The sequence below is a fragment of the Pteronotus mesoamericanus genome, unplaced genomic scaffold (genome assembly GCF_021234165.1).
Source record: "Pteronotus mesoamericanus isolate MK-2021 breed Mesoamerican mustached bat unplaced genomic scaffold, CSHL_Meso_final scaffold_21, whole genome shotgun sequence".
Taxonomy (NCBI): domain Eukaryota; kingdom Metazoa; phylum Chordata; class Mammalia; order Chiroptera; family Mormoopidae; genus Pteronotus; species Pteronotus mesoamericanus.
Genome location: NW_026555310.1, coordinates 821,442 through 832,628, shown reverse-complemented (window position 1 = coordinate 832,628; position 11,187 = coordinate 821,442). Strand labels below are relative to the sequence as shown.

The window sequence follows — 11,187 nt, the reverse complement described above, 5'->3', positions numbered from 1 at the left end:
GGACTGTGTGTGTCAGTGGGTGTTTTAAATGGTGGGTGATTTGAAGGGATTTTGAGATTTAAGAGCGACACTTAGCCATTAATCAAACCTGTAAAACTTTTGAATAAATAGTTCCTTTCCTTTTCACCAAACTCTGCCATTCAGAGCCATAATTCCAAGGGCGGTGGGCAAAGGACCCACAACCGAGGTACCCCGGGGAAGCCGGGGAGAGGGGGTATTGTTTCCGTAATAGCTTCTGGGCACCCCCCATGGGTGACTGGCTTATTAAAACCAAGAGTAAATCAAGGAACAATTATTGCATTTGGTCATAAGTCAATTTTTTAAAAATCTAGAAGAGTTGAATATTCTTTCATAATATTGATTTGTTATAGAAGCTAGGCTCATTTTTGCATAAAATTGCTCATTCTGGATTCTTCTAATTCTTTCATTGTAGTGATAGTTAACTTTTCCCTCTACCTTTTGTATTTATTGTTTTTTAAAATTTTATTTTATTCCTGTTTATTCATTACAGCTGTTCCAATTTTTCCCCCTTTGCCCTTCTCTGTCCCGCCCAGTCCCCCGCCCCCTCAGTCCATCCTCACCTCGCTGTCCCTGTCCAGGGGTCCTTCATACATGCTCTTTGACTACTCCCTTCCCCTTCTTTCCACCCGTCCCACAGCCCCTTTCCTCTGGCAGCTGTCAGTTTGTTCCGTTTCCATGTCTCTGGTTCTGTTTTGCTCACTAGTTTATTTTCTTCATTAGATTTTTCTTACAGGTGATATCATATGATATTTGTCTTTCACCGACTAGCTTATTTCACTTAGCATAATGGTCTCCGGTTCTATCCATGCTGTCGCAAAGGGTAGGAATTCCTTCTTTCTTTCTGCTGCATAGTATTCCATTGTGTAGATGAATCACAGTTTTTTAATCCATTCACCTACTGATGGGCACAAAAGCTGTTTCCAACACTTGGCTATTGTAAATAGTGCTACTGTAAACATCAGGGTGCACAAGTTCTTTTGAATTTGTGTTTCAGGATTCTTGGGATATATATCTCTATCTTCTATCCATCCAATGAATTTTGTTTCTCTGGGAAACCTTGACTAATACAACTATTTAATGGGTTTTAAACTTAATCTTACTTACTCTGCTGCTCTGCCTCTTTATTCTTCTTCCAAGAATTCTCGAAGTTTTATTTATTTATTTTTGTGTTCAAATTTCTTAAGCCATGTGTATTTGAGATTTTTTGTTTAATGGTACACATGCACTTAAGTTATAAAATTTTACCTCCTAAGTTCCTTTTTAAAAGGTTTATTTATTTAATTATTTTCAGGAAGAGGGGAAGAGTAAGAGAAAAGGAGAGAAACATTGATTGGTTGCCCCTTCCACACCTCCACCTGGGGACCAGGCCCGTAATTCAGGCACGTGCCCTGACTAGGAATCATCCGGCAACCTTTCCCCTTGCGGCCCAACCCGCTGAGAGGCCTAACCCGCTGAGCCCCGCTGGTCAGGGCTAGGTCCTAAGTTTTTGATTCAAAATTGTCAGTGCAGCTCTTAAGAAGACAGATGGCAATATTATTCTTATTCCTTTTAAGGTGATCTATTCTTTCTTTATGAAGGGTTGTAGAAGTTGATTTGTTTTATAATCTTAAATTTTTCTATAGTATGTATGTTTTTCTCCTTAAATATTCTGTTTTGTCTTCTGTGAACACACACACACACACACACACACTCAATCAATAAGATGTCTTTATTTAAAGATAGTGTAACATTTTTTTTTTCAATTGCTTTCAACATGAAAAAGTTATGGACAGATGGAAGTCTTTCCTAAAAATATGCTTACTTAATCATGGTCTTTGACTCTGTTTGTACTTTTATAATGACAATTAAGACACAGTAATGATAACAATTACAGCAACAAAAATTATGAAAACTTGACTTTGCCTACAAGGCATCATGCCAAATGCAGAAGCAAAAGTTTCTCAGAAATTCATTAAATTTAACTCCTATTGCAAACTATTCTCTGCCTGAAAACAATGTGAATATAATAAATTCCAGTGGGGAGCTCTTAGGCCTCTTTGACTTGTAGGACTGAGAAGGAAAGAAGTTTTTTGGTGTAGTTACAAATGTTAAAACTTCATAAGAGAGATTATAAAAGTGCCGGTGACTGGGAGGCATGTTTCTTCAGTCTGCATAGTTTCAACTCAGAAATTACAATGATTTCTAGATTGTCTTAGGTGTTAAGTGACTTTTTCTCTGTTACCTCACTTCCTCTAAATTCTGAAACTGAAAAAACTCCTAGACAATCTTTATTGACACCAAAACTACTTAATGAATATATTGCAAGATTGTTTATTTTAGCCACCTTTTCTAAAGAATTTATTTAATATGGATAATAGACCCCAGAATCAAAGAAGAATTGTTTCTTCTTCACAACAACAAAAAAAATCCCATCAGTTCCTAAGATAGTTTCTAAAAGTTGTTATTTTTCTTAGTTTAAAAATGCAGATTAAATTAAGGCTCAGTTTCTTTTAACTTATAGGTCTATAGTTATAGATATATAATGAGAAATCTGTCAAGGAGGGTCTAAACCTACAACTATCATTAACATTTTAATAATTAACACTTTAATTTCTGTACTGTTAAATGAATAGTATCTTGTGTAAACGCTGTTCCTATTCAAAACATAAAATACATATTACATCAGAAGATTTGTCTTTGGGTGGTAGGCACACAATGCAATAATACAGATGATGTATCATAGAATTGTACACTTGAAGTCTACATAATTTTATTAACCAATGACATCACAATAAATTTAATTAAAAAATAACCACTAAAAAAGCATATTATACATATATGCTTATTTTTCAGAGATGTCTACTGTTAACATTAATGTTTCTGAATAAACATGTAAAGTATTCTTTATTTAAGGGAAATAATACAGCAGAGACAGGTTTTACATTTAATTTTCACTTATTTATTACATTTATTTTTATCATAGTTTTCTATGACATTTCATTGGCCTTTTACTTCAAGAGTGAGTCAAGCTGCGTAATCTCAACATGATTTTGGGCTCTTTAATCTCATAAACATTTGGTGAACTCCTGCATGTCAGAGATAGTGATTATGCAGTTTCAAAGTCTCCATTTTGTATTTTATATTGAGAACAACTCTAGGTCTTTTGTCACATCAGATTTCAATATTAAATGCACTATAGAACAATATTGTATTTTATTTCTCTTAAATTTCAGCTCATGCCATTCAATGTTATTTGGAATTTTAAAAAAATATTTATTTTTTTAAAGAGGGGAAGGGAGGGAGAAAGAGAGGGGGAGAAACATCAGTGTGTGGTTGCCTCTCGAGCTTCCCCTACCCAGGACTTGGCCTGCAACCCAGGCCTGTGCCCTGACTGGGAATCGAACAGGTGACCTTTTGGTTTGCAGGTCGGTGGTCGATTCACTGAGCTGCACCAGCCAGGCTGGAACTTTTTTTTGTAACTAACACATTCAAGTAGGCAGTTAGAAATCCATGCTGACCAAAAAAGAAGACATACCAGAGGAAGGGATTGGTAATATGTACCTGCAAATTTTCTATTAAAAAAAAAAAGTCTCAGTGATTTTGCTCTGGGATTCCATATAATAAACCTGAAGTTGGGTTACATTTTGGAACAGACACAACATTATTGATAAAAAGTCTGCTTTTTCCCTGAAGATACTGTATTGTCATGCAGCAGTACAAAAAGCTCTTTTTACAAGCAAGAATTTTAAGTTCTTCAACTTTTAAGTAAGATACCACGTTATCTGTTAATTTGATTTCGGAAGCATCAGCATAATGCTTCCCCAGTATGAGCTTCAGATTGAGGAGGAGAGGTCATGGGATGGCTCTGAAGTTTGCCCTTGTTACAAAATTCTAATTGGCTCATTTTTCAGTCCTCTCTCAGAGGGACTGAAATTCCTCCAAAATTCAAAAAAACTTTATGCTGCAATTCTCTGAAATAGTTTTATGGGATTGGGAATAAAAACAGCTACTACCATGGATTCTGGCTGCTACTATTTTTGTATGCCCTCAGGGCCCAGGGAGCTGTGTTGTTTGTCTTAAATTTCTATTTTGTTCCCATTCATTCTGGGTCCTGCAAAACATGTCAGAAGGGAGGCAAGAGATTTGCATGCAGTGTGATTTCATAGATTCACTGATGTTTATTTCAATTTTGGAAGAGAAATACTCATAACTCTCTAAGAGAACGGAAGAGATTCTTAGTTTATCATCTCCACTCTGTATTCAGGAAGACAGATATACCAGGTTTTCAAACACAATTATATTAAGGAAAGAGCAAACTTTAATAATACCTAATGGGAAGCTATGGACCTATCAGCAATGCCCATATCAAAGAACATGGTCATGCCCTGCTTAAGAGGGTTGTTATTTTACTGGATGTTGAGATGTTTAATTTTTACATTGTCAGTGATAGTTTTTATTTTTCAAATATATCTTTTTCCTAGAAGAAATAAAAAAGGTTTTGGATCTCTGATGTTTCACATGAGAAAGTTCGCAAGAAATATAAATTTAGGGAAGAATAATTACAAAATAGCCACATAAGAGAGCCAAGGACTTTTGTTTATATGTTTAGAAGATACTTTTCTTGAGTTTCAAAATGTTCTGTGTCATAAATTAAAAATTATCAAGATGAAAATAAACCTTAATAATTCACAACCTATTGCTTGAAGGAAGAGAAAGTCTAAAAAAATTGTTATCCTTGAAATATTAATGTTAGCTTCATTGATACAATATCAAAAAGTAACATTTGATTTGGTTTAAGAACTTAAATGTCTTCCCCTTCTCCATTTCCTTTTCCTTTCTCTTCTCTTTCTCCTCCTCCTCCTTTTCAAATAATAGCAGAAGACAAGTTTTTATTAATCTTGTGACTCTTCACAGAAAGAATAGTTATGCATGAAATGATTTTAGCATGCCTTCCAATGCTTCCTATTCTTTGGCATCATGTCTAATTTTTATTCTGGACTATAAAGCTCTTTTTATTATCGTTGACACACAATATTATATTAGTTTCAGATGTATAACAGAGTTCACATTTTTACACCTTACAAAGTGATCGTCACAAAAAGTCCACTGTCCATCTGTCACTGTACAAAGTTATTGTGATATTATTAACTGTATTCCCTATGATACAGTTAAGTATCCTTCCTTCCTTCCTTCCTTCCTTCCTTCCTTCCTTCCTTCCTTCCTTCCTTCCTTCCTTCCTTCCTCCCTTCCTTCGTTCCTCCATCCCTCCCTCCCTCCCTTCTTTTTACAGTGAGCTTGGAGAAGAAAGATGTAAGTTGTTTTGAAAGGATTTACATTAGCTATAGATAAGGGTTAGTGGGGGTGGGGAGTTGGGGGAGGAAAGGCAAAGCAGGAAAAGTTCTGGGATAGGTGACTAGTTCCTAAGAAATAAGTACTTTTTGCATCTGGATTGACTGTGGACAACAGTCTGGAAGGTTCATGAGTAGTCAGGATGCGGTGGCCTGAGGCTGGTGGGCTATTCTTTTACGGTAATTGCTGAACTAGCTGCCTGGAAGTTGAATCAAAGTTTCAACACATGGTCAGGGATGTGAGCAGCCTTTCCTTGGTTTCCACCTGTGGCTGCTAACTGATTAACTTCACATGTCTCTTCCTTTCACCTTCTTGCCTATTGTAATTTAATTTAGGACATCTCAGAATTTTTTTTTGTCTACTTAATGAATTAGAGGGCATTTGTTGGGCTTTGCCCCCTATGGTAGTCATGCTAGTCTACTTATTATCAATTATCATTGAAAAATATAGCTAAAGAACAATTATGCAGTGTATTTGGTGAAAATGAAATGAACTTTATGACTACAAACAAAAATTTCCCTATAAGTTATATTATGAGGGAAAATATTTCCTTTCTTAATTATTTCTATTTACCTACCAAAAAACCTTTTGTCGTGGTAAATTGAAATGCTTTCTTTTTCAGTGTAGAAATTAAGATCCAAAGATCCTTTTGGTTCCCCCTTCCCTGTTCCACACACATCCAAGGGATTCACAGAGCAAGGAAAGAAAAAACTATATGGATTTTTATTCCTCTTAGGCTCTTTTTCCCCCTCTTTGTTTATTTTCTTTTTTAATCTAGAACCTCTGTGGTCCTCATGGACTTTGGCTCTGGAACCTACATATCTTAATAACTTACCTATACTTTCCTCTCTCCCAGGAGGACTATCCTCCCAGAAGGTGAGGGAAACCTCAAGGCTGCAATTATTTGAAAAAGTTACACTGTTAAGATAATATCAAAGCCATTGTGGATGACTGCTGCTGATATTTTGGCATATTACCAGAGATTCCAGGTGGCTCAGGGCCTCTACTTACACACATATATCCAGTGCAATCTACTTTCTTTCTTTAAAAGCATTCAAGCATCCAAGAATGAGAGAGGCCGTCCTGCAGATTGATTCCTCAGGTTCACTTTGTGTAACTGTAGAATATAATTCCTGGGTTTATTTTAGTTTTAACAGAGCATCATTTGGAAAATTTACCTTGTATCTCTTCTACAAAGGAGTACAGCATTTTTCAAGAAATAAGTACTTAAGAAAAGAGCAGTTGTTTAAGTAGAACAATGAAGAAAAGAAGTCAGATTTCTCTATGGGAAGAATCCATAATGGACATGCATTTGGAAGTTTGGAGGGAGGACTGGTTCATTTTATCTTGATGTAATGATTTTTCAGTACTTAATAGTCAGAACATAGTTATTAATTACCTTTATGTTTACCCTTCCTAGAATTGAAGTAATAACGAGAGGTAAACGTTGGAGTTCTGTTGCTTCATCTTACTGAGTCTGACAAATTACCAAACAACATGAGGTAAGAGTAAATTTTAAAACATGTGAGTTTTTGACACATGATAAGTCACAACTGACTACTTGTTTATTAATGACTAGGAAAAACTCTTTTCTAGGAATAAATGTCTTTAGCCATACTTATTAATGTTAGAATGAGTTCAATAGGGATAAATCTTGAAGATTAAAATGATCTACATTCTTGCCCTTAGGCATGATTAAAAGAATATAAATAGAATACATTATTTTTTGAAAAATATTTCAAAATTACTTCAGGCACTCTTTTCACTGCTTAAATATCGTATACCTTTTCAGATTCTAAGTACGATATACTTAAAATATTGCTCCATTATGATACAGTTATTCACATGTTTAATTTTTGATGCAGTTGTTGAACAACAAAAATATAACAATAAGTCACCATACCATTTTCCTGTTAATCCCCTTTCTTTTCCCCTCAGGGAAAACATTACACTTCTCAGATTTCTTTATTCTTTAAAAACTTTTAATAGTTTCCCTGATTTCCTTCTCTCAGTTTAGAATGGTTTATCCAAAAAAAGCTCACATACATGTTATTAATTTTCAGCCTAATTAGCACTGATTATTTAGGTGTATGTTGTAGGATTGAACATGAAAAGATATAATAAAAATAATAATGGCTAATATTTATTGAGTACTTACTCTGTCATAAGTGGTGCTAAGTGATTTACTTGCAACATCTCATTTTGTACCATCAAGAAAGCCTTGAGGGTTATACAAGGGGGACACCAAAAAACTGGAATTATCTTCTGGAGAGCAGGCCTCTTGTAGTACTGGCTCCCCCACTAGGTGAGTGTTCTAGGAACCCATCTGTATCAGTGTACCAGCTGGGTTTGTTGTACGAGTTTGTGTTGGGCTTTCCTGAATGTTTTTGAGGACTCTTTCAACATGTTTGTCCATTTCATGATGGGTGATTTACAAGCATGCCTGCTCACATGGTGTTGAGTGTTCAGTTTTTGACCAAAAATGGCATGAACCCCATGCCCCACTCTCCGTATTCATTCAATCTCACCCCGAGTGACTTTTTTTTTTACTTCCCTGCATGATAAAAGTCATGAAATGGAAAAATTTTGCCAGTGTGGAAAAGGGGAAACAAAAAATAGCAGAAGCACTAAAAGGCATCAAAATCGATGAGCCTGAAAACTATTTTGAGCTATTGCTCAAATGGAGAGTACTTTGAAGGTGAATGAAGTTTAAACATGTAAGAATAAACACACAATTTTTATAAATAAATTCCAGTGTTTTTTGAATCCCACTTTGTATTATTTTTAAGCCCTCCTTTATATGAGGATACAGTGGTATAGTAATTTGCCAAAATTACATCAGTCACTTAACTAAGTAACATAAGTAGGTTATATAAGCAACATAAGCAAGTTATGTAACTTGTCCAAGGTCCCAGTTAGAAAACAAGAGAAGCAGCATTGGAACTTACTCTCTATTTAAACCTAAACCCATGCTAACAACTGCATTATTACAGCCTTCAAATTTTTCTCTAATTCTCCATGCTCAAATGTCATTCAACTTTTATCTACATAATAAATATGCATTGATTATTTGCCATTTGTCAGGCACAGAACATAATGCTGACTCTCTATGGAGGACAAATTGAAGTTTTGATTATAAGGAAGTTGTCAAGTGAAAAATTATTAATATTTAATATTAAAATATGGTGATAATATCTACTATCCTTGGGAGCATGATGAATACAGAGATGTTTTAACCCAGGTTGAAGAGTTGAGGAGTGTGTTTCAAAGATACGACACTTTAACTGAGCTCTGAAGTTGAAGTAGGAGTAAGTCAGGTAAAGGACCAGGAAGGTGGTATCAGGCAGTGGTTAAGAGCATGGATTCTGGAGCCAGGTTTCTAGGTTCGTAATTCTGATTTTAATCCTAGTAGGTGGCCTTCAAAAGACTTCATTTCCATGCCTCAGTTTCCTAATCTGTAAACTGGAAGAATTAATAGTACTTACCTCATATTATTATTATTGTATGGATTATATAAGTATTTAGAAAACTGTCTAGAATATAAACGGTGTCACATAAATATTTGCTATTATTATTACTGTCTAGGCAGACTCATATATATAAAGCCATGAGTGGAGAAAAAGCATCCATATTGTTCATACAAATGAGTTTACATTCTTAGTTGCCCTGTCTTAAATGAATTAATGATGGCTATGGAAGACATGTCCAGGGTAAATAAGAATGCAACCAACAATTCCTTTATATGTATCTTTTGTTTAGTGTTCAGTTCCAAAGAATTTATTTTTATCTAGACTACTTGTAGGCCTTTTAAAAAACTATGAACGATGGGCTGAGGAAATGCAGGGCAGTTGTTCTTATGAGAAGGTTTTGGAGGCTCACCTGGGAGAGAAATCCTAGCATGTGCGTGCTGATAATTTTTGTGTTTGGTTGTGTACACCTCTTATTTTAGTGAGTATATAAATTATATCAGAATCCAAAGTAGCCACCACCCACAAAAAGTAATTGCACCTCATAAGTAATTTTTAAATTTAGTTGCTTACTTTATCTCTGCTGGTACTCTAAATTAAATCTGCAACGTTAAATTTTCTTAAATTAGACTTTTCAAACCCCCAATATTTCAAACCCAAACATCAAAATTACTTCCCAAATCTCAATTATTAAATTATTTTGTTCTCTCCAATCAGTGCTTCATGACATAGAATTTATGCATAAATCATAAGTGTACAGAGAAGTGATAGTTGCAAATACAAAAGGCATTTGGGTAGAATGACATTACATTAGACGCACAGGAAAAGATCTAATTCCACTGCTAATAAGAATTAAGACATAAAATTAACCTTTTGATTCATCATCAGTTGGAATTGACTTAAAGTTAAGTCACAGTAATTTCATAAGGTGAAAATGAATAATGATTATAAAATAGCTTTGTAAATCCTAATGCTTGAAGAGATTATTTATAGCTAGAATCAAAAGCAAGGGTCCATTTATTGATTTTGCCTTGTGCCTCTCAGCAGGTTTCTGCCATGGGTGACAGGGGAATAAGCAATCACTCAGAAGTGACTGACTTCATTCTTGTAGGCTTCAAGGTCTGCCCAGAGGTCCACATTCTCCTCTTCCTGTTCATTCTATTTGTATATGCCATGGTCCTTCTAGGGAATATTGGGATGATGGCCGTTATTATGACTGATTCCTGGCTGAACACACTGATATATTTCTTCCTAGGCAACCTCTCCTTCACTGGCCTCTTCTATTCATCTGTTATTGCACCCAAGGCCCTGATCAACTTCTGGTCTAAGAGCAAGTCCATCTCCTTTTCGGATTGTGTGGCCCAGTTCTTTCTCTTTGCCTTGTTTATTGTGACTGAAGGATTTCTCCTGGCAGCTATGCCTTATGACCGCTTCATTGCCATCTGCAGCCCACTCTTGTACTCTGTCCAGATGTCAACATGTCTCTGCACTCATTTGGTGGCTGGTTCCTATTTTTGTGGCTGCATCACCTCAGTTCTTCAGACCAGCATGACATTTACTTTATCCTTTTGTTCTTCTCGGGCCATTGACCACTTTTACTGTGATGCTCGCCCACTTCAGAGACTATCTTGTTCTGACCTCTTTATGTATAAAATGATTTCTTTTTTCTTATCCAGCATCATTATCTTGCCTACCACGATAGTCATTATTATTTCTTATATGTATATTGTGTCCACTGTTCCAAAGATACACTCCACTGAGGGACGTAAGAAAGCCTTTTCTACTTGCAGCTCGCACCTCGGAGTCGTGAGTGTACTGTATGGTGCTGTCTTTTTTATGTATCTCATTCCTGACAGATTTCCTGAGCTCAGTCAAGTGGTCTCCTTATGTTAAACCCTAGTCACTCCCATGTTGAATTCTTTGATTTACTCTCTGAGAAACAAAGATGTCAAAGAAGCTATAAAAAAAATTTTAGAGAAGAAAAATACTATTCTTTGATCATTATTTCTCTTTCACCAAAGGTGCTGTGGCTATTTATTTCATACTCCTTGTGGTCATTAGTGAAAGTTATTCTCCTGAACATAATAAACATGCTATTAGAAGCTTTTCAACAGAGAGTAGTATTCCCATTATTACATTTTTCTTTTCTTCTGAGACATTGTTAATTTTGAACATCCTAAATACTAGACATGTCCTGGATATCAGAGGAGCATTCTTCAAGATGACCCCCCACACCTGCGCCGCCCCACTGATTTCAAATAACATTTTATTTCACAAAATTGATTTCTATTTATTTTTATGACATTCTGCTGAATACTCTTTTTATATTTTATTGTAGTGTTTAAACAGTATTTTGTCCGGTGTTTGTCTT

General features: G+C 35.5%; 1 protein-coding gene across 1 annotated transcript; it reads left to right on the top strand.

Moving 5' to 3' along the window:
• Positions 1-9,872: 9,872 nt before the first annotated feature.
• On the top strand, positions 9,873-10,709 carry LOC129084535 (olfactory receptor 9K2-like). Its single transcript, XM_054590728.1, has one exon. The coding sequence runs from the start codon at positions 9,873-9,875 to the stop codon at positions 10,707-10,709; it is 837 nt and encodes a 278-aa protein (XP_054446703.1).
• Positions 10,710-11,187: the final 478 nt, after the last annotated feature.

Coding starts and splice junctions, on each gene's coding strand:
- LOC129084535 (XM_054590728.1), top strand. CDS start 9,873: ATGGGTGACAGGGGAATAAGCAATCACTCAGAAGTGACTGACTTCATT.